Genomic DNA, 24,035 nt, shown 5'->3' on the forward strand with positions numbered 1-24,035 from the left:
AATAAGTGCAGAGATACACTGAGGATAAATGAAAAAGACTTCCAGTCTTAGATAGGGTGGAGGATCTCAGAATGCTTGAAGAGCCTTGTAAGAACTGGCTGCCTCTCTTGAGTCCCTCCTTAGTTCCTGAGTGCTTTGGAATGGTTTAAAACTCACAATAACATCTTCTTCCCAAACAGGGTGAGGAGCAATCTGTGGGAAGTCAGTGCACAGTCGAGTTCAGTCTTCAACACTGAAAATTTGCCAACTTTCACCCACACTGCGGAGATGAGAAAGCAGCTGTGGGCAGACAGTAGAGTAAGCTGTGGGGTCTCTGGAACACGTTACACTTACAGATGTTCCATTGTTCCCATGGGATTTCATACTTTGTCTATTTTATCCAGTTTTGTTTCCATAATATACGAAGGAGACAGCCAAAACCATTTTATGTAGTTTTCCTACTTTGTTTTGATTTATTTGTTGTTGTTTACAGTATTTCTCCAATAACAACAATGGAATTTCCTTTCCTACTAATCTGGCCTGTTTCCATTTTGCCTGTTTATTTTAATTTCCTTTTTTTGGACTGAAATCTCTACATGATTCTGCTTTGTTTATTTCCTTGTATGTGTGTGTCAGCATCATTTATTAGTGTGTCCACTCAGAGGCACTTTGTTCATTAATTATGTAGGTTTTGTTTCCTGGTTCCTAGTGGGAGGGTATTAAGTGTTCTGTGTTTCTAAGTACTTCACAATGGTTTTGGTTATCAGTTTCTTCATCATTGCTCTCTGCAAGCAGATGGGCTTACTCTCCATGGCTTAGATGGAGCATGGGAAGCCCCAGAGCAGAGAAGTAACTCCTCTGCAGATGATGATTTTCTTAAATCCACTGACCTGTCACTCCTGTCACTCATATAGGTTTCAATTTCCACTTACTTTTATTTGGGTAGTGGGTTATGTCAGCCTAACACCTGGGTTTTGCAGACATAATTCCTTGAAGACATTTCCATGAAAACCAGCCTGTTGTTAACTAATGAGCAATTCTATCTTGCATTATATGCTGCTTGGGAGTGTGCGATGAATGTTAGACTTATCCCTTTTTTATGAAAAACTTATAGCCCACTAAGTCAATAAAAAAGTTAAAAGGAAGAGGTAACCTAACTTTTACATCTTTTACTTGAATATATAAGATCTGCTGCCTCCTTTTCAATGGATTGTCATGATTTACTAAATGTTGAATTAATGATTCATAAAACATTTATTTAGTACTTACTCTGTGTATGATACTATCTCTAGTCTCAAGATGCTTATAAGACTAGAAGGGGGAAATAGAATTGAAAGCAAATAAATATAATAAGGTGTTACAGGTGACATGATAGAAGTTTGTCTGGAGTACATAGCGTAACAAAGGAGGGAAGCCTGTATTCTCTTGGGGTGGGGATTGGAGAGAAGGTGTCACAAACAAAGGCTATAGGCACTAGATGTATCTGGGGTCCATAGATACTTTCAAATGGCTGAAACAGTAGCTGAGGAGGTAGCAGTGCATGCATGAGGTGGGAGAAGGGAGGTGGAGGAAGCCAGACGTAAAGATCCTTGGATGCTGCATGAAGGAATTTGGGTTTCATTCTTTAGGAAAAGTTTTTAGGTAGATGGAACATCAGTAACAGTTTTGCTTTTTAGAATTACACCAAGAATAGACTCAAAGGGACTTGAATGGAGGCAAGGAGACTCTTATGATAGTATGGGACTGAGCCAGGCAAGATATGATGAGATTCTGAACAAGCCAGTGGCCAATGGAAAGATGTCAAAGAGGTAGACCTTGTAAGATTGGCATCAATTTTTAAATAATATCTTACAGTAACTGTTAGTGAAACCAAGGCCCAAGAAAGTACACAGCCAGTGGATATCAAAGGAATCTTCCTCTGCTTTCATTGCAGTTTAGAAACACAATTATTGTGGCATTTCAGACGCTATGTTGTAATACATCATATTGTTAATACTTGTTTACAACCTTTCTGCCCTGAGGCTCTAAGCTTCTTAAGGTTAAGAGGCAAACTACTGAATTATTTGTGTATGCCTAGCATGGAGCCTCATATACACAAGTACATAATAGATGTTTGAAGAGTAAAATTCTTGACATCATAGCCAGTGCTTCTTCCACATGGAGCACTTGGCATGGAAATACGAAAACATCACTCAGGTTTGCCTGACAGCCACCCATTTCCATCTCTCCCCCTGAGAGCGCCAAATCCAAGTGATAAGCAGGTATAACATGCAGATGATGGCTTGTGCTTTGCTTTAAAATTTGTACCAGTTTGCCGTTATCAGAATGCGTGCTTACCTCCCAAAGCCTGCATTAAGATACCAATAATGAATATTTAGAATATAAAAGTGGCCATAAAAGTTGATTCCTATAATTTGCTTCCATGTCTCTCTTAATGTTACTCATTGTTTTAATCTGGATCACACTTTATTCTTCCACACAGATCCGTAATGCCTCCTGCCTGCCTCTTTCAAGATGGAGGTGAAACCCGTGGGAGAACCTACTCAGGAAGTGTCTAAATTCAAACTTTCCACCAAGGTAGAAAGCACGGGACCCTGGCTGGTGGAAGATCATGCTCGAATATGGGAAGTTTTAAAGACAGAGGAGGTAAGTTGACTCTAAATGACACAGTTGGTGAAATACTGGATTTGTTCATACCTGAGACTATAATTCTTTGTGTAGCCAGCACCACAGGTCAGCTTGGCAAATCTTTATTCAGGTGCTGTAGGCGTAGCCATGACTAGAGAACAAGTAAGTCATTGCACATTAATGACTACACAGTGATTCAGGCCAAGGAGGCTACACTGAAAGCCAGCACTTAAAAAATGGTGATCTAAGGCTCATACGCATATAATCTGCACTTTAGCTTCAGATATCAGCAGTGTAGCCGTGGGTATCCTGTTAGCTACATTCTTTCTCAAGGCTGCCCTTCCGTGACTTCCCTCTCTCAAGTCTATTGTTGTTGAAGTTTCTTTTGACTTATATAAAATGCTGATATTTGTGTGTATATTTGTGGTGTGTGTGTGTGTGAGAGAGAGAGAGAAAGATAGAGGGACAGGGAGAAAGAGAGAGAGAGATGCTCTTATTCTTTCAATGGAAATTATAAATTAAAGCTTTTATTTTTATTATGCATTAGCGGTAAAATCATACATAATGGCAAGATATTGAAAACCATTTCCATATAGGCATGAAGAGGTATAAAAGGAAGATTGGAAAAGAGAATGGAATTATTAACCAGATCATGGAAAGGCCTAACTTCCCTGAGCTTGGGTTGTGCACATCTTATCAGCTCAGCAAATAAAATGAAAGCTAGAGGTTTGTATGTTTTTGTTTTTTAGAGACAGGATCTTGCTTTTCTGTCCAGGCTGGAGTGCAGTGGCACAGTCACAGCTTACTGCTGCCTGGAACTCCTGGGCTCAAGCGATCCTCCTGTCTCAGGCTCCCAAATAACTAGGACTACAGGCCACACACCACCACATCTGGATAATATTTAATTTTTTTGTAGAGATGAGACTCTCACTATATTGCCCAGGCTGGTCTTGAAGCCCTACCCTCAAGCAATCCTCCTGCCTCTGCCTTCCAAAGCACTGGGATTACAGGTGTGAGTGACTGTGCCCAGCCCCAAAAGCTAGAGGTTTTAATACATGGGAAAGAGCATCTCAGAGAGAGGTACCAAAGCAAGAACTTCAAAACAACTGAGGTAGTATAGAAATGTAATAGGGAAAACAGACAACACTTTGTCAATGGTATTTTGGCTACCGGAAAGACCAGCAGCTATTTTCTGAGAGGCTTACCTGGGTGATATTCATGATCTTGGATAGTTGTCTAGGGTCTGGTCCTTAGCTTATATGCTTGGAAATTTTATTTTCTCGTGTATCCAACAGAAATTTCTGGGGAAAACTCACATGAATTAAGTTTATACAACTAATATGTAAAAAGAAAATGGCAATTCCTTAATTGATAAAGACAAATAGAAGAGTTTTATCTTCTGAAATACTCAAGTTAAAATGTTTAGTACACATTCTCCTTGTAGGCAAACCGAATGGGAAATCAAATAATGCTAAGAAAGTTGATTCCTAAGGATGGAATCATAACAAGTGGAAATATATAAATTCTTTGTTTGACAGCATGAGGCTAAGTATATTGGTATGGCTCTTTGGTTCCAAGCAAAAGAAATTGACTAAATTAAGGAGAATGAGAAATTGCTGGAGGTTGTTGAGAAGCTTACAGAATTGGTAAGAAGTTTGGAGAACTAGGCTTGGAAATAAGACAGGAACCAAGTCAGTAGAAACTGCTCAGGGTGCCAACCCTGGCACAAATTCCAAACTGGTCCCCTCCCCTCCATGTTCTCATATTCTGCTCAGGATGCAAAGCTGTGGGAGAGAGGAGCTCACTGCCAAGTTTAGTTGCATGCCTTTCTTTTGATTATTCTGTAAAGAGAAAGAGGAATCTTCCATGGGAAATTATTATACCAACTCCTTGCTACACTTGTGTTTGAAGTTCAGATTCCTAATATTGACACATTATGACAATTCCAATCTAAGAAAGTAACCTAACAACTAGTCTTGAACATGTAAAATCCAGCAGAAGCAAATACAAACCTTCTCTCTAGGGATATACTTGCACAACAGACTTTTTTTAAAATTTTTTTTAAAGAAATAAACTCCACAGGTGGTAGATGAAGTCTTTCTGTATCTCACCTAACAGGTCCAAGATAAGATGAGATGAGTATTGTGCCGAGGGCACAAAACTTAAGGTTTATGCCCTATACTTGCGCAAAATTGAGTACATCCTTAAATTTTGCACCCTAGGCTTGATGCTAGTCTCACTCCAGTCCTGGCCCTGTCATAAATCTGAATTTGGTGTTTATCATTTTTATGCATATTTCAGTATTTATACTACATGCATGTGGATCTATATATTCAATATACAGTATTGATTTATATCTTGTAAATTTTATTTAAGCCTTGTACTGTACATCTATTTCTACAGCTTATTTATTTGTTTCTATTTTTATGCTCACGTATGTAGTTTCACTTTGTTCGTCTTTAACTGTTGTTTACATTTTTTGATTAATATAGTCAATTTATCCATTCTCTTGTTGATTAACTTATAGTTTTCTTTCAATACAGTTGGCAGTATAATATACTTTTCCTCGTGAACATATGCTAGAGTTTTTTCTAGTATAGACACCTGGAAGTGGCATGCTGAGTTGTAAAGTATGAATACCTTTAGCTTTGCTAGATATTACTAGATCAGCTCTGAAATGAGGCCATGAGTTTGTATCTCTGTTAGCAGCATATGAAAGTTCATCCGTTCTATATCCTCACCTGTTATTGATATTGACAGACCTTTAAATATTGGCCAATCTGATTGTTTTGAAATGGGACCTTGTATAACACAAATTTCCCTGAATTCTTGTGGTGTTGAGCATCTGTTCACATGGATATTGGCCATTTAGTTTTCTGTGAATTATCTGTTCTTATCCTTTGCTTGTTTCTTTTCATTGGGTCATTTGTCTTTCCTTGTTGATTTCTGGAAACTAATGTATTGTTTACTATACAATCTTTTTATAGATTTTATGCACTAAAACAATATTTTCCAACTCCTAAATTTTTGTTTCAAATTTTAATTTGGTAAAATTTATCAGTCTTCTTTTCTCCTTATGGTTAGTGTTTTTCTGCTTTAAGAAATTCTTTCTGACCTCATGACGATAAAGATATTCTCCTATATTTTTTCCTAAAAGTTCTAAATGCTTGTTTTTATTTCCTTAGTATTTATTTCACAGTCTGAAGTAGGGATATGATGTTTTTTTCCATATGGATAGTTAATTATCTAGTATCATTTTTGAATGTCAATTACTTCTTCAGTTTATAATGCTATTTTTCATGTATTATGTTACTATAGATATCCTCTCTGTGGATATGATATTCCTTTAACTATTCTAACTCTAAAAAAGGCCCCGAGTATCCAATAGGGAATGCTTCTCTGCTGAACTATTGATCTTCAAGATTATCTTGGCTGTTTTTGGAACTTAGATTTTCCATATGGATTTAGGATGAGCTTGTTCAGTTCTGCAAATATGAAGAAAAATTAAGCAGAAGCTTGTTGGGAATTTGATTAGGATTTCAGTACATTGATTGACTGATTTGGGGAGTATCAACATTTTTATATTCAATGACTATCTTGTCTTCTTTTTGACTTTAAAGGTTATGCTTTGATATTTCATCCTTAATGTTTCACCAATATTTTATCCCACATTGTTTTGCTGTAGGCTTTTGATAACTAAGGCTAAAGAAGTTCCTTCAATTCATTTTTTTTGCTAAGTGCTGATTTTTTAACATTATAATATTTGATACTTACAAAATAATACACATGCAAGTTATGGAGTATAATATTAGAACAAATACTTGTAAGTCCACAACCAACTTAAGAAACAGTTTGTTTAGTCTATATGTGAACTGCTTCACATACTATCTCTTTGATTTCCTTCCCTGCAAAGGTACCCATCTTCCTGAAATTTGTGTTTAATCATCCTTTTGCTTTTTAAAAAGTCTTTACTGCATATATGTATCCTCAAACAATACTGTTGAGTTATACACACACACACATATGCACACACATATATGCACCTACATATGTATGTATATATAAACACATATATATTTTTATATATGGTGTCTTTGGTGATTCACTTCTTTTACTCAACATAATGTTTATAAGATTTTTAAGATTCAGCCACAAAAATATATACAGTAGTACTTCGTTAATTTTCACTATTGTACAATATACCACTGTGTGGTTATATCATGATTAATTATTCATAGTGGATGAACATTTAAGTTATTTATAGTTTTTTGCCATTATGAACAATGCTGATATGAACATACTATACATGTATTTTTTTTTTTTTTTTTTAGTTTTCTTATATGTTCTTTTTTTATATACTTTAAGTTCTGGGATACATGTACAAAACATGCAGGTTTGTTATATATGTATATATGTCCCATGGTGGTTAGCTGCACCCATCAACCTGTCATCTACATTAGGTATTTCTCCTAATGCTATCCCTCCCCTTGCCCCCCATCCCTCCCTGTGTCCATGTGTTCTCATTGTTCAACTCTGACTTATGAGTGAGAACATGCAGTGTTTGGTTTTCTGTTCCTGTGTTAGTTTGCTGAGAATGATGGTTTCTGGCTTCCTCCATGTCCCTGCAAAGGACATAAACTCATCCTTTTTTTTTTTTAATGGCTGCATTGTATTCTATGGTGTATATGTGCCACATTTTCTTTATCCATTCTATCATTGATGGGCATTTGGATTGGTTCCAAGTCTTTGCTATTGTGAATAATGCTGCAATAAAAATATATGTGCATGTGTCTTTATAGTATAATGATTTATGATCCTTTGGGTATATACCCAGTAATGGGATTGTTGAGTCAAATGGTATTTCTGGTTCTAGATCCTTGAGGAATCACCACACTGTCTTCCACAATGATTGAACTAATTTACACTCCCACCAATGGTGTAAAAGCGTTCCTATTTCTCCACATCCTCTCCACATCTGTTGTTTCCTGACTTTTCAATGATGGCCATTCTAACTGGTGTGAGATGGTATCTCATTGTGGTTTTGATTTGTATTTCTCCAATGACCAGTGATGATGAGCTTTTTTTTTCATGTATGTTGGCTGCATAAATGTCTTCTTTTGAAAAGTGTCTGTTCATATCCTTTGCTTAATTTTTGATGGGGTTGTTTGTTTTTTCCTTGTAAATTTGTTTAGATTCCTTGTAGATTCTGGATATTAAACCTTTGTCAGATGGATAGATTGCAAAAATTTTCTCCTATTCTGTAGGTTGCCTGTTCACTCTGATGATAGCTTCTTTTGCTGTGCAGAAGCTCTATGTTTATTGATTTGCAAATGTTGAACCAGCCTTGCATTCCAGGGATGAAGCCGACCTGATTGTGATGGATAAGCTTTTTGAGGTGCTGCTGGATTCGGTTTGCCGGTATTTTATTGAGGATTTTCGCATCGATGTTCACCAGGGATATTGGCCTGAAGTTTTCTTTTTTTGTTGTGTCTTTGCCAGGTTTTGGTATCACGATGATGCTGGCCTCATAAAATGAGTTAGGGAGGAGTCCCTCTTTTTCTATCATTTGGAATAGTTTCAGAAGGAATGGTACCAGCTCCTCTTTGTAACTGTGGTAGAATTAGGTTGTGAATCCATCTGGATCTGGGCTTTTTTTTCATTGGTAGGTTATTAATTATTGCCTCAATTTCAGAACTTGTTATTGGTCTATTCAGGGATTTGACTTCTTCCTGGTTTAGTCTTGGGAGGGTGTATGTGTCCAGGATTTTCTTACAGATTTTCTAGTTTATTTGTGTAGAGGTTTTTATAATATTCTCTGATGGTAGTTTGTATTTCTGTGGGATCAGTGGTTTCATTTTTTATTGTGTCTGTTTGATTCTTCTCTCTTTTCTTCTTTATTAGCCTGGCTAGTGGTCTATCTATTTTGCTAATCTTTTCAAAAAACCAGCTCCTGGATTCATTGATTTTTTGTATCTCTGTCTCCTTCAGTTCTGCTCTGATCTTAGTTGTTTCTTGTCTTCTACTAGCTTTTGAATTTGTTTGCTGCTGCTTCTCTAGTTCTTTTATTTGTGATGTTAGCGTGTTGATTTTAGATCTTTCCTGCTTTCTCCTGTAGGCATTTAGTGCTATAAATTTCCCTGTAAACACTGCTTTAAATGTGTCCTAGAGATTCTGATACATTGTGTCTTTGTTCTCATTGGTTTCAAAGAACTTATTCATTTCTGCCTTTACTTCATGATTTACCCAGTAGTCATTTAGAAGCAAGTTGTTCAGGTTCCATGTAGTTGTGCAGTTTTTAGTGAGTTTCTTAATCTTGAGTTCTAATTTGATTGCACTGTGGTCTAAGAGGCCGTTTGATATGATTTCAATTCTTTTACCTTTGCTGAGGAATGTTTTACTTCCAATTATGTGGTCAATTTTAGAATAAATGCTGTGTGGTACTGAGAAGAATGTATATTTTGTTGATTTGGGGTACAGAGTTCTGCAGATGTTTATTAGGTCCGCTTGGTCCAGAGCTGAGTTTGAGTCCTGAATATCCTTGTTAATTTTCTGTCTCATTGACCTAATATTGACAGTGGGGTGTTAAAGTCTCCCACTATTAATTGTGTGGAAGTCTAAGTCTCTTTGTAGATCTCTAAGAACTTGCTTTATGAATCTGGGTGCTCCTGTATTGGGTGCATATGTATTTAGGATAGCCAGCTCTTCTTGTTGCATTGATCCCATTACCGTTATGTAATGCTCGTCTTTGTCTTTTTTGATCTTTGTTGGTTTAACGTCTGTTTTACAGCGGCTAGGGTTGCAACCCCTTTGTGTGTCTTTTCATGTGAGATGGGTCTCCTGAACATAGCACACCTATAGGTCTTGACTCTTTATCCAATTTTCCAATCTGTGTCTTTTAATTGCCCATTTACATTTAGCCCATTTACATTTAAGGTTAATATTGTTATGTGTCAGTTTGATCCTGTCATCATGATGCTAGCTGTTAATTTTGCTCATTAGTTTATGCAGTTTCTTCATAGTGTTGTTGGTCTTTATATTTTGGTATGGTTTTGCAGTGGCTGGTACAGGTTTTTCCTTTCCATATTTAGTGCTTTCTTCAGGAGCTCTTGTAAGGGTGGCCTGGTGGTGACAAAATTCCTCAGCATTTGCTTGTCTGTGAAGGATTTTATTTCTCCTTTACTGATGAGCTTTGTTTGGCTGGATATGAAATTCTGGGTTGAAAATTCTTTTCCTTAAGAATGTTTAATGTTGGTCCCCACTCTCTTCTGGCTTCTAGCGTTTCTACAGAGAGATCCGCTGTTAGTCTGATGGGCTTCCCTTTGTAGGTAACCTGACTTTTCTCTCTGACTGCCCTTAAATTTTTTCCTTCATTTCAACCTTGGTGAATCTGATGATTATGTGTCTTGGGGTTGCTTCTCTCGAGGATTTTCTTTGTGGTGTTCTCTGTATTTCCTGAATTTGAATGTTGGCCTGTCTTGCTAGGTTGGGGAAATTCTCCTGGATAATATCCTGAAGTGCGTTTTCCAACTTGGATCCATTCTCTCCATCATTTTCAGGTACGCTAATCAAATGTAGGTTTGGTCTTTTCACATAGTCACATATTCTTTGGAGGCTTTATTCATTCCTTTTCATTCTTTTTTCTCTAATCTTGTCTTCACACTTTATTTCATTAAGTTGATATTCAATCTCTGATATCCTTTCTTCTGCTTTACTGATTTGGCTATTGATACTTGTGTATGCTTCAAGAAGTTCTCATGCTGTGTTTTTCAGCTCCATCAGGTCATTTATGTTCTTCTCTAAACTGGTTATTCTGGTTAGCGGTTCCTGTAACCTTTTATGAAGGTTCTTAGCTTCCTTATATTGGGTTAGAACATGCCCCTTTAGCTGGAGGAATTTGTTATTACCCACCTTCTGAAGTCTACTTCTGTCAATTCGTTAAACTCATTCTCCATCCAGTTTTGTTCCCTTGCTGGTGAGGAGTTGTGATCTTTTGGAGGAGAAGAGGCCTTCTGGTTTTTGGAATTTCGGCATGTTTGCGCTGGTTTTTCCTCATCTTCGTGGATTTATCTACCTTTGATCTTTGATGCTGATGACCTTTGGATGGGGTTTTTGTGTGGGCATCCTATTTGTTGATGTTGATTTTATTGCTTTCTGTTTGTTAATTTTCCTTCTAACAGTCAGGCCCCTCTTCTGCAGGTCTTCTGGAGTTTGCTGGAGGTCCACTCCAGACCCTGTTTGCCTGGGTATCACCAATGGAGGCTGCAGATTAGCAAAGGTTGCTGCTGCCTGCTCCTTGCTCTGGAAGCTTCGTCCCAGAGGGGCACCCACCAGATGCCAGCTGGAGCTCTCCTGTATGAGGTGTCTGTCATCCCCTGCTGGGAGGTGTCTCCCAGTCAGGAGGAATGGGGGTCAGGGACCCACTTGAGGAGGCAATCTGTCCCTTAGCAGAGCTGGCATTGTGCTGGTATATCTGCTGCTCTTTTCAGAGCCGGCGGGCAGGAATGTTTAAGTCTGCTGAAGCTGCACCCACAGCTTCCCCTTCCCCAAGGTGCTGTGTCCCAGGCAGAAAGGAGTTTTTTCTATACACTTCTGACTGGGGTTGGGGCCTTTATTTCAGAGATACCCTGACCAGAGAGGAGGAATCTAGAGAGGCAGTCTGGCTACAGCAGCTTTGCTGAGCTGTGGTGGTTTCCACCCAGTACAAACTTCCCGATGGCTTTGTTTACACTATGAGGGGGAAAGTGCCTACTCAAGCCTCAGTAATGGTGGATGACCCTCCTGCTACAAGCTTGAGGGTCCCAGGTTGACTTCAGACTGCTGTGCTGGCAGTGAGAATTTCAAGCCAGTGAATCTTAGCTTGCTGGGCTCTGTGGGGGTTGGACCGGCTGAGCGAGACCACTTGGCTCTCTGGCTTCAGCTTGCTTTCAAGGGGAGTGAATGATTCTGTCTCTCTGGGGTTCCAGGCACCACTGGGGTATGAAAAAAAACTCCTGCAGCTAGCTCGGTGTCTGCCCAAATGGCTGCCCAGTTTTGTGCTTGAAATCCAGGACCCTGGTGGCGTAGGCACCTGAGGGAATCTCCTGGTCTGCAGGTTGTAAAAACTGTGGGAAAAGCATAGTATCTGGGCCAGAGAGCAACGTCCCTCATGGCACAGTCCATCACAGCTTTCCTTGGCTAGGGGAGGGAGTTCCCCAACACCTTGCACTTCATGGGTGAACCAACGCCCCACCCTGCTTCTGCTTGCCCTCCGTGGGCTGTACCCACTGTCTAACCAGGTCCCAATGAGATGAACTGGGTACCTCAGTTGGAAACGCAGAACTCACCCGCCTTCTGCATTGTTCTTGTTGGGAGCTGCAGACTGGAGCTGTTCTTATTTGGCCATTTTGCCAGATCCCCACATACTTTACATATCTTATTTTTGCCCATATGTGATCGTTTTTCCAGGTTAATACCTATTAGGTGAATTTTGAGTAGATATGTGCAAGTTCTCTTGTTCAAGTTATTGCCAAGTTGTTTTCCAAAGTGGTGGTACCAATTTATGCTCTCACCTGCAGTGCATAAGAGTTTCCCCTATTCCCTATCCTTGTCAATTCTTGGAATTATCAGATTTCTTAATTTTTTTTTTTTTTTTGAGATGGAGTCTTACTCTGTCACCAGGCTGGAGTACAGTGGCACAATCTAGGCTCACTGCAACCTCCACCTCCTGGGTTCAAGTGATTCTCCTGCCTCAGCTTCCCGCGTAGCTGGGACTACAGGTGCACACCACCACACCCAACTAGTTTTGTAATTTTAGTAGAGATGGGTTTCACCGTGTTGGCCAGGATGGTCTCGATCTCTTGACCTCGTGATCTGCCCACCTTGGCCCCCCAAAGTTTTGGGATTACAGGCCTGAGCCACTGTGCCCAGCCTAGATTTCTTAATTTTTTAAATCTAGATGATGTAAAATAGAATCTTGTTCTTTGCTCATCAATTCTTTATGCATCTCAGCTCGAGATCACTTTTCTTTTTCCTTAATACTTATTATTCTGAGGGTCTAACAGTAGTGCATCTCTTTCTCCCTTTCTCTCTCTCTCTCTCCTTTCCTCTCTTTGGCCTTAAGATGCCTTTATTTTGTGTGCTTCTCAGAATAATAGTTTAGATGAGTATTGAATTATAGGTCTCTGAGTACACTGGAAATTTTCCATTGTCCTCTGCCTTCCATTGCACTGAAGGGGAGCTAGCATTAAGTTTAATTTGTATTCTTTTGAATGTAACATCTTTTCTCTCTAACTGTTTAGATCATCTCTACATTTTTTGCAGTCCTGAAGTTTCAGTCTTCTGTTTTTCCATGTGGGTTTCCTTTTATTTAACACTTTGGGGTACAAAGCCTTCTCAAATAGTTGAATTGGTGTCTTTCATCAGTCTGGAAATATCTCCAATTTTTTTCTTTTCAAATTTTACCTTATTCTCCTTTTGTAACTCTAACAAGATTTATGTTTGCTTTTCTCACTCTCTGCTTATGTCCCTTAACCTCTCTTTTAGAGTTACTATCTTTTTCCTCTCTGTGTTGCATTCTGATTAATCTTAGGTCTGCCTTCCAATTCCATAATTCTCTCTTCAGCTTTAATCTGTCCTTTAACTCAACCATTGATTTTTAAATTTCACTTACTGTATTTTTTACTTCTAGAAGTTTTGTTTTGTTCTTTAAAAATCTTCTAGTCATTTTTTCAATCTCTTGCTTCCTATTTATATTTTTATGTTTTTAAGACATATTTGTCAAGAACTGTGAAGGCTATGAGATTTTAATTTTTTAAAATCCACAGTTTTGTGGATGTTGAAAGAAGACATGAGACTCTTGGCTAAGAGCAAAAGACTTTATTACTCACAGCAAGAGCAGCAGCCAGAGTGTCAACATGTTTGTTTTGGTTTTCTATGTTCCAATTCCTAGAAATGGGCCTAGATAGATACTTGCACAGGAAGGGAACACTGACCTTGGGAAACTTGCCATTTTATAGTGGATAATAAACAAGCTGGCATTTTAAGAGGGAAGTATTAGCTCATCTCTCAAGTTTTCTTGCTACAAGCCCAATCCTGACAAATAATCTGGGTAATGATCAGCCAGGGCCTTGAACTTTTGGCATATATAGCAAGACATGTAGGAACAAGAGAGACCCATGGAGTACTGTTTCCTAACAATATTATATATAGTGATTTTGTATTCTGAGTGTGGTAATTCTAAAAACTGTGGGTCTCAGGGTACTATCTGTTGTTTCTTTTGGCTCTTGAACATGGTGTTTTGTTTCTTTGTGAGTTTTGTGATTTTTGACTGTGGGTTCATTTTTTATTTCTTGGAAAGAAGGAAATTTTCTCCAGAGAGAATTTGCATTTGCTTCTGGGAGCACTACCAACGGAAAACTACTTTAAAGTAAATTCTTAGCTTGATGTTTTTCAGACCACTTAATGTGACTACAGGCTAGAAATCTACAGATGAGCATGCTTGTGGTAGTAAATTCTACGGAGAAAATGACTCCCCCTCTCTACCCCTCCTCAGCATCACATTTAAAGATAGTCAACTTTCCTTGTACTGTCACAGAAGACACAGTATTACTAGCTCACCTTGATGCTGAAGGAATCACATTTTAGGATCTCAGTTTTATGCAGTGGGAATTTCCTGTTAGATTCTCTCCCATAAGCCAACCCTGGGCTTTGTATATTGTTCCCTACATGCTTTAAGGTAACAAGTCCTGTGTTGGTTAGAGTAACATTAATGCTGTAACAAATACAGTATAAAATTTAAGTAGCTTAACATAATAAAAGTTTATTTTTCAATCATATAATAGTCCAATTTAGGTGCTTCTGGTGGGAGTACCCCTTTTCTTCATGTGATAATTTAGGGACCAAGGCTGCTTTCTTCTTGAAGCTCCACCATCCTCTGGGACCTGGGAATCTTTTGTATTCACCTGGCAATTCACTAAAAAAGAGGTTGAAGAAGACACACCCAATTCTTAACTCTCTTTGACCAGACATGCATTGTATCAGTTTACCTTCTATGACTGAGAATTAGTCCTATTGTTCCATACAGTTATGAGGGATGTGTGATGGGGAGATGTAATCTCTGGCTGAGCTGCTACTTGCCAGTGATGACTCAATACTATGGAAAGTGAAATACAAATTGAATTTTGGTGGGCAGTTAAGTGTCACAGAAAACAAAGTTTAAATTTACCTGGTTTGGCCAATGATGTCTGAATGGAAGCTGATTTCAGTGCCTATCTGTGGGTTCTGCTTTCATTTATGTTTTGGCTTTTAAGAGTTCTTAATTTTTTGCCAGCCTGTCATGTATTAAAAAAGATATTTTAGTTTTATCAAGTTTTTTTTTTTTTTTTTTTTTTTTTTAGTTATTTGTAGTAGGAGAGTCAATTAGGGTATTTAGTCCACCGTACTGATGGAACTGAGTCCTACACATTCCTGTGAGTTATTTAGAAATGTGATCTTAAACGTTAAAAGTTCACAAGCTTCACTTATGACTCCCAAAGCACTGGTACTACTAGACACAGGTTGAAATAAATACCTTATGATTGACTAATGAATTATATTTTTAAACTTATTTTTTGAAAATTACTTCACTTGGTCAGAAAGTAGCATCTAGCTAATGTTGAATTTCTATTTTTTGGGCCATATTTAGTTAATTTTTTGGCCATATTTAGTTAAGTGCCTGCTTGCACATGAATATTCATAACTGACATCTTGTAATCATTTAAAAGTTTTTATGTGGTCACAAATCAGTTTGTCAAGTATATTTAAAATGAGAATATTATTTTTGTTTTCAATGTAGTGATTAACTAACTATTCTATGCCTTTAAAATTCAAATATTTAAAATTTAAAAGATGAATAATACCTATATGTAGTAGAAAATAATGAAATCTTTATCAAAGGGTTAAGTATGAAAAATATCTTTACATAATCTCAGTACCTTTTTTTAAAAAAAAATGAGCAAGGAAGCAATGGGAGAATTGGACATGTTTTGTGGTGATGTGTTCTGTTTTTTGATTGTTTGGTGATTACATGGGTGTACGTATTTGTCAAAACTCATTCAACTATACATTTAAAATGGACATATTTTATTATATGTAAATGATACCTCAACAAAGTTGATCTTAAAAAACAGGCAATGGGATTAGGGAACAGAATTAAATAAATAAATCAGTCATTGTCATACAGTGTGCTGTAATAATTGTCCACAGGTATTTCGAGAGCCTAGAGCATGTAATCCAGCATGAGTATGGGCACTCATAGATGTGCATGTCAAGGAAAGCAAGCTTCTCAGTGAGCTGATACTTGAGTTCATTTTTTTTTTTTTTTTTTTTTTTTTTTTACACAGAGTTTTGCTCTTCTTGCACAGGCTGGAGTGCAATGGTACAATCTCGGCTCACTGCAACCTCTGCCTCCCGGGTTCAAGCGATTCTCCTGCCTCAGCCTCCTAAGTAGCTGGGATTACAGGTGCCTGCCACCATGCCCAGCTAATTTTTTGTAGTTTTAGTAAAGACGGGGTTTCACCATGTTGGCCAGGCTGGTCTTGAACTCCTGCCTTCAGGTGACCCACCCGTCTTGGCCTCCCAAAGTGCTGGGAATAAAGATGTGAGCCACTGCACCTGGCCTGAGTTCATTCTTTTTTTTTTTTTTTTTTTTTTTTTTTGGGATGGAATCTTGCTCTGTCGCTCAGGCTGGAGTGCAACTTCGACCTCCCGGGTTCGCTTAAAGGAAAAGTAGAAACTAGCCTGGCAAATGGAATTTTTGAAGGGGAATTGGAGCAAATATTTCTGGAGCAGGGAAAACTGTAAAGGGGAGTGTCAGAGAGAATGTCCTACCGCTTAGAGCATCTGTAGCAGAAGAGGAATGGCAAGAGATGAAACCAAGAGGAAACAAATAACGAAAGTCTTCATGTGCCTTACTTAGAAACTTAGGAAGTATCCTGTGGGCACTGCTCAGTCAATGAAAAGCTTTCGGCAGGCTAGTGACATATTCAGATTAGTTTTTAGAAATGCTAGTCTGTCAGACATGTTTAGGATGGCTGAAAATACTTCAAAACCTCTCTAGCCCACATTGCTCTTTCTCTTCTCTGTCCACACTGTGCTAGCCAGTGCTCAAGTAGTGATTATTTGGGGTTGTTCTTTTTTTCATGATAGTGATTCTTCCTCTCCAACTAGACTGTCTGTTCTTGAGACCAGGTCTCTTAGTCTTCTTCTTTTTAAAAAATTTATATTCCCATATTGATAGGTCACCCCCTTAGTCTTAATTCTACTTCACTTATGACTCCCAAAGCACTGGTACTACTAGACACAGGTTGAAATAAATACCTTATGATTGACTAATGAATTATTTTCATTATTTAATGGTAATACACTGTCCCTCTAAATTGTAACATCAAGAAGAATATTGTCATCTTTGGGTACAAAGGTGATTCATTTGCCTCACCATTGGATAACACTTAGTTGGGTGGTTTTTTTTTTTTTTGAATTGCTGATTGAATTTGCACTGAGTCATCCACTGTGCACTGGACTTGTCTATGTTCAGTGTTTTACAAGAATACCACAACGATATGCAATGTTCTCTGTGGCTATGGAACAGAGATGTTCTCTGTGTGAAATTAAACTGGTGAATGTCTGTATGGAGACTGGACATATGAACTCTTCTCTATGCAGCTCAGGAATGTAATATTACATGCTTGGAGGAGGAAGTAGTAATGTGTTCATCATACATGATTTAGAGATTAAATCATACACATCTGAGAGACAGGAAGAGAGAAGTTTTTAAAAACTGGATGGCAATTTAGGCAAGCAGTGGGAGTATATTGTATTAAACTGTGAAGAGCCAGCTATTTGCTGAATTGTGGTTTGATGACAGAGGTAGGGTCCTTCTTTATGACTCTGAATGAATTTCTATTTCTCTCTGCCACACATTTTCATATGAGGCAAAGGGATAGAAATTTACTTTCTAGGAAGTTATTAATACATAAAAATGCTTTGATGTATGAATCTCTGAGATGGGTAAAATAGACACATCAGTAGTGAGACATGGAATATCGAGACTGAATAATATTCTGTTGGGTTTACAAGAAAAAGAAAATATCATTTATTGAGCATCTATTCTGTGTCAGGATCTGTACTTGCTGCTTTCATATTTATCAATGTATTTGTCACAGCCATAGGTACATTTTCATTTTGCTCATAAGGATTATGAAGATTAGAGGTTAAGGCACATGTTCAAATATACATAGCTGTTTGGTGGCAGAGTAAGACTGAAATTCATTTGCCTCTCATTTATCTTTGTTCTATACTCTTATCTCCTCATGAAGCAAACTACCAAAATTGTTAAATCACTCTAATTTTACATTTAGTTTTCTTGTCCAGACCATAACCACTCCTGGCCAGGGCATCAACTTCAGCTCAATAACTGGTGCCAATCTTGCTCTGATAGACCTTGGCTCTGCAATGCCCATGCGAACAAATACCAGTGTGCCCATTGAGTCATAATCTTCTTCCATTCCTCAAAGTGCTGTCTCAGTTGGTGTGGCTGGGCTTCTATCTCAGTTCTCCTATATATCATCTGTCTTAGCCAATCAGACTGCTACAATGAAATAGCACAGACTGGGTGGCTTATAAACAATAGAAATTTATTTCTCACAGCTCTGGAGGTTGGGACTCTGACATCAGGATGCCAACATAGTTGGGTTCTGGTGAGGTTCCTTCTCTGAGTTACAGATGGTGTCTTCTCAATGTGTCCTCATGTGGAGAGCTCTTTGGGGTCTCTTTTGTAAGGGCATGAATCCCATTCATGAAGACTTCACCCTTATGACCTTATTGCCTCCCCAAAGTTCTGCCTCCTAATATCACACTCGGTGGCGGGGGGCAGGGGAGGTGGTGGGGGTGGTGGGGGTGGTGGGGGTGGCGGGGGGGTTTCTGTTTTCAACCTAACAAAGTTTGGGGAACACAAATATTCAGTTCATAGTAGGACCCAGTTTCTCAGAGAAACTGTACCTATTTAAATGGTGCCCTTAACTCCATCCTGTTTAAATAGAACTTAGAACTCTGCTAGGCTCCATGTAGCTCTGTCTTCTGCATAATTGAGCTCTGTTCCACTTACCCCAAGCTATTAATTGGAGTCTAATTGTAAACAGTCTATTTGGAACCTGGCTATTTTTACCCAATCCGTGAACTCCTGTTGCTTCCTTGGATATGAAAGCTTGCCAGAATCACATCAGCGTTTTCCTATGCCCCTATTTTGTGTTCCTTCTGAGTTTGGTTAGTCATGTGCGGCCATAAGAGATACAAGAGAGGCTCAGAGAAAGAAAAGGTTATCACACTTGCAGGTCCTAGAGACAGGAGGTATTCTGCATGGGAAGACACGATGGTGGTCATCAGGCAGAAGACAGGAGTGAGGGGGAAGCTTAGCCTACTTCTGTATTGGGGTTTTCAAGGAAAAGGCATGCCAGGGCAGGCAGAATGTTTGGGATTGGTTAGTTTGAGCACTTTTGGTGGGTTTTGGGCTACAGGAGTAGTTTCTAGTTGCCTGGTACCTGGCCCTGGGATGATAAAGGCAGATAAATACTGTCTCCTGAAGTACCCAGGCCAAACAGAGGAGATAAGGCTCTTGGTTAATTTGCACATCAAAGGCATGCTCTCTGAGTTTTGTTATCTTTAAGAATTAGCCCAGGGAAGGCAGTCTCTCCCAGTTGTAAAGTTTTTAAAGACATCAAAACATCATAATATACAGAAAATTAAAAAATATTTACAATACAGTCCTTGGGACACATCTTACCAAACAGCCTACTATTACCATGGGACACATACCTCTAGTCAGGGAGGTCTCTCCAGCTCCAGTTTGTCTACTGTCTTATTCTTTTCCATTGGCCCTTGTTTCCAGTCTCAAGATTCCTTGTGATTAAGACCACCTGAATATGACATGATGCATTTAATAAGTTTCTTAGTCTAAACTAAAGGTGGACACTGAGGATATTAAAGCTTTCATTATGGTTAAATTTCATTGTTGGTATTAGAATGTGCTCAAGTATCACCTCTTCCAGGAAGACATCCTTGATTTTTCTGGTCAGGGTTAGTGACCCTCCTGTGTGGTACTATGACATCTCTGCATATCTATCTCATAAAGACTCATCACATTAATGGCACAGGCATACCTCATGGAAACTTGGTTTGTTTCCAGACCACATCAGTAAAGCAAATATTGCAATAAAATGAGTCACATAATTTTCTTTTGTTTTCCCAGTGCATATAAAAGTTATACCTACATTATACTGTAGTCTCTTAAGTGTGCAAGAGCATTATATCTAAAAAAGTACGTATCTTAATTTAAAAATACTATATTTCTAAAAAATGCTAATGATCATTTGAGCCTTCAACAAGTCATACTCTTTTTGCTGGCGGAGGGTCTTACCTCAATGTTGATGGCTGCCGGCTGATCAGAGTGGTTGGTTGCTGAAAGTTGCGGTGACTGTGTTTCTTAAAATAAGACATTAATGAAGTTTGTCACATCCATTGACTTGTCTTTTCTTGAAAGATTTCTCTGTAGCATGCAATGTTGTTTGATAGCATTTTACTCACAGTAGAACTTCTTTCAAAACCAAAGTCAGGCTGGGCATGGTGGTTCCCACCAGTCATCCCAGCACTGTGGGAGACTGAGGTAGGAGGATTGCTTGAGGCCAGGAATTTGAGACTAGCCTGGGCCATATAGCAAGACCCAGTCTCTGCAAAAAAAAAAAAAAAAAAAAAAAAAAAAAAAAGGCAAAAAAGCTGGGTGTAGTGGCATGTGCCTGTAGTCCCAGCTACTCAGGAGGCTGAGAGGCTTGCATGAACCTCAGCAATCCTCACGCAGGAGGCTGTAGTGAGGTATGATTGCACCACTGCACTCCAGCCTGAGCAACAGAGCAAGACCCTATCTCTAAAAAACAAACAAAAAACTGAAGTCAGTCCTCCCAAACCCTGCTGCTACTTTATCAACTAAGTTTATGTAATATTCTAAATCCTTTGTTGTCATTTCACAACATTCGCAGTCACTTTCTCAGGAGTAGTTTCCATCTCAAGAAACCACATTCTTTGCTTATCCATTAGAAGTCACCCGTTGTCCATTCAAGCTTACTGTGAGATTGCAGCAATTTAGCCTATCTTCGGGCTCCACTTGTAATTCTAGTTCTCTTGCTATTTCCATCACATTGGCAGTTGCTTTGTCCATTGAAGTCTTGCACTCCTCAAAGTCATTCATGAGAGTTGAAATCAACCTCTTTTAAACTTCTGTTAATGTTGATATTTTGACCTTCTCTCATGAATTATGAATGTTCTTAATGACATCTAGAATGGTAAATCCTTTCCAAAAGGTTTTCAATTTACTTTCCTAGATCCATCAGAGGAATCATTATCTATGGCAGCTATAGCCTTATGAAATGTATTTCTTAACTAATCAAATTTGAAAGACAAAATTACTCTCTGACCTATGAAATGAAATGGATATTGTGTTATGAAATGCTGTGAAATGGATATCATGTTAGCAGGCATGAAAACAACAATCTCCTTGCACATCTCTGGCTCTTGGGTGACCAGCCACATTGTCAATGAGCAGTAATATTTTGAAAGGAATTTCTTTTTTTCTGAGCAGTAGTCTCAATAGTGGGCTTAAAATATTCAGTAAGCTGTATATGCTGTAAATAGATGTACTATCATCTAGGCTTTATTCTTCCATTTATAGAGCACAGCCAGAGTAGATTTAGCATACTTTTTAAGGGCTCTAGGATTTTCGGAATGGTGAGTATTGGCTTTAACTTAAAGTAACCAGCTGCATTAGCCCCTAGCAAGAGAATCAACCTCTTCTTTGAAGCTTTGAACTCAGGCATTGACTTTTCCTCTCTAGCTATGATAGTCCAAAACAGCATCTTCTTCCAATATAAGGCTATTTTGTGTACATTGAAAATCTGTTGTTTAGTGTAGACACCTTCATCAATGATCTTAGCTAGATCTTCTGGATAACTTGCTCTTGCTGTAGCTTCTGTATCAGCATTTACTGCTTCACCTTGTACTTTTAAGTATAGAGATCTCTTCTTAAACATCATGAACCAATTGCTGCAAGCTTCAAACTTTTCTTCTGTAGCTTCCTCACCTCTCTCAGCCTTCACAGAACTGAAGAAAGTTAGGGCTTTGCTCTGGATTAGGCCTTGCTAAAGGGAATTTTGTGGCTAGTTTGATTTTCTACCAGACCACTAAAACTTTCTGCATATCAGCGTTAAGGCTGTTTTGCTTTATCATTCATCTACTCACTGGAGTAGCACTTTAAATTTCCTTCAAGAACTTTTTCTTTGCATTAACAGCTTGGCTAACCATTTGGCACAAGAGGCTTAGCTTTTGGCCTATCTCAGCTTTTGACATGCCTTCCTCACTAAGTGTAATCATTTCTAGGTTTTGATTTAAAGCAAGAGATGTGTAACTCTTCCTTTCACTTGAACACTTAGAGGCCATTGTAGGGTTATTAATTGGCCTAATTTCAATATTGTCATGTCTCAGTGAATAGAGAGGCATGAGGAAAGGGAGAGAGACAAGGGAATGGCCAGTGAGTGGAGCAGTGAGAACACACACAGCTTTGATCAATTCTTTTTCAGCCTACATCATGCTTTGAATGCATAATAGTAATTTAAAAGTTTGAAATATTGTGAGAAAATTACCAAAATGTCCAGAGACATGAAGTGATCACACACTGTTGAAAAAAATGGCAAGACTTGCTTGATGCAGGGTTGCCACAAACCTTCAATTTGTTATGCAGTCAACAAACATAGGGAAAAAAGCTCATTGTCACTGGTCATTAGAGAAATACAAATCAAAACCACAATGAGATACCATCTCACACCAGTTAGAATGGCCATCATTAAAAAGTCAGGGAACAACAGATGCTGGAGACGGGGTGGAGAAATAGGAATGCTTTTACACTGCTGGTGGAAGTGTAAATTAATTCAACCATTATGGAAGACCGTGTGGTGATTCCTCAAGGATCTAAAACCAGAAATGCCATTTGACCCAGATATCCCATTACTGGGTATATACCCAAAGGCTCATAAATCATTATACTATAAAGATACATGCACATGTATGTTTATTGCGGCACTGTTCACAATAGCAAAGACTTGGATCCCAATCCAAATGCCCATCAGTGATAGACTGGATAAAGAAAATGTGGCACACATACACCATGGAATACTATGCAGCCATAAAAATGGATGAGTTCGTGTCCTTTGCTGGACACGATGGATGGATGAAGCTGGAAACCATCATTCTCAGCAAACTAACACAAGAACAGAAAACCAGACACCACATTTCTCACTCATAAGTGGGAGTTGAACAATGAGAACACAGGGACACAGGGAGGGGAACGTCACACACTGGGGCCTGTCAGGTGGTTGGGACTAGGGGAGAAATAGCATTAGGAGAAATACCTAATGTAGATGACGGGTTGATGGGTGCAGCAAACCACTATGGCATGTGTATACCTACATAACAAACCTGCACGTTCTGCACATGTACCCCAGAACTTAAAGTATAATTAAAAAAAAGACACACACGCATAGTATCTGCTAAGTGCTATAAAGTGAAGCACAAGAAAACAAGCTGCATGCCAATACTTGTATATTTACATATTGTTGTCTCTCAAACTAAAATGTAAGCTCCTCAAGGGCAGGACCTCTGTCATAATCCATCTTTATGTGCCCAATATTATTCACAATATCTGGCACATAGTGAGAACCTAACAAGTACTTATTAAATAGAGAAAATGTGTAGAGGGACTAAGAGGTTGGTCTCTAGAGACAGACTGACCATGATGTGCAAATTCCTTAATCTGTATTTCAGTTTCCTTATCTATAAAGTGGGTATACTAATAGGATTGTTATGAGAATTGAGCTATAATATGTAAATTACTTGGAATATAGCTTGGTACATAATAAGCAATAGATGTAGACTTTTATTATTATTGAATGAATCAGTGGGGGAATAGTACAAAATGTTATACCACATGGGCCTACCAATTGTACAATAGTTGCTTTTGACTCCTGCTGCCTAAATTCAAGATTTACCTCACATTTTGGAAAGCCTCACACCCCAGGATCCTTTGTTTTTAAGTGCCTGTAGAATTTTTACTGGGTGACACAGTTGTTTGACTCCAATGAGACTACCCTGCTAATATTTGTAAAGGGTGACCTTTCGGAAAGTAAGACAATTGGCCTGAACTAAATAGCATTGTGTTGAGATATACAAATTATTTGCAGGGGAGACCAGATATGGGTGTATTATTGCCACAACACCAGGACTTCAGTTCAGGGTCCTCCTGCTCACCATACAAAAAGCCAATCACTGAGATAATGAGCATTGTCAGGGAAGAAGAGTTTGAGTGCTTCAGCCAA

At 38.6% G+C, this 24,035-nt stretch overlaps 1 protein-coding gene across 2 annotated transcripts in view; it reads left to right on the top strand.

Moving 5' to 3' along the window:
• The window catches only part of RGL1 (ral guanine nucleotide dissociation stimulator like 1), a 291,199-nt gene that overhangs the window by 99,219 nt on the left and 167,945 nt on the right, over positions 1–24,035 (top strand). For both annotated transcript variants that reach the window (XM_015121590.3, NM_001266879.1), the window contains 1 exon segment: positions 2,462–2,625. In XM_015121590.3, the coding sequence (XP_014977076.1) occupies positions 2,494–2,625 (132 nt within the window). In that variant the 5' untranslated portion in view covers positions 2,462–2,493.

This window comes from Macaca mulatta, chromosome 1, assembly GCF_049350105.2.
Source record: "Macaca mulatta isolate MMU2019108-1 chromosome 1, T2T-MMU8v2.0, whole genome shotgun sequence".
In the NCBI taxonomy this organism is placed as follows: domain Eukaryota; kingdom Metazoa; phylum Chordata; class Mammalia; order Primates; family Cercopithecidae; genus Macaca; species Macaca mulatta.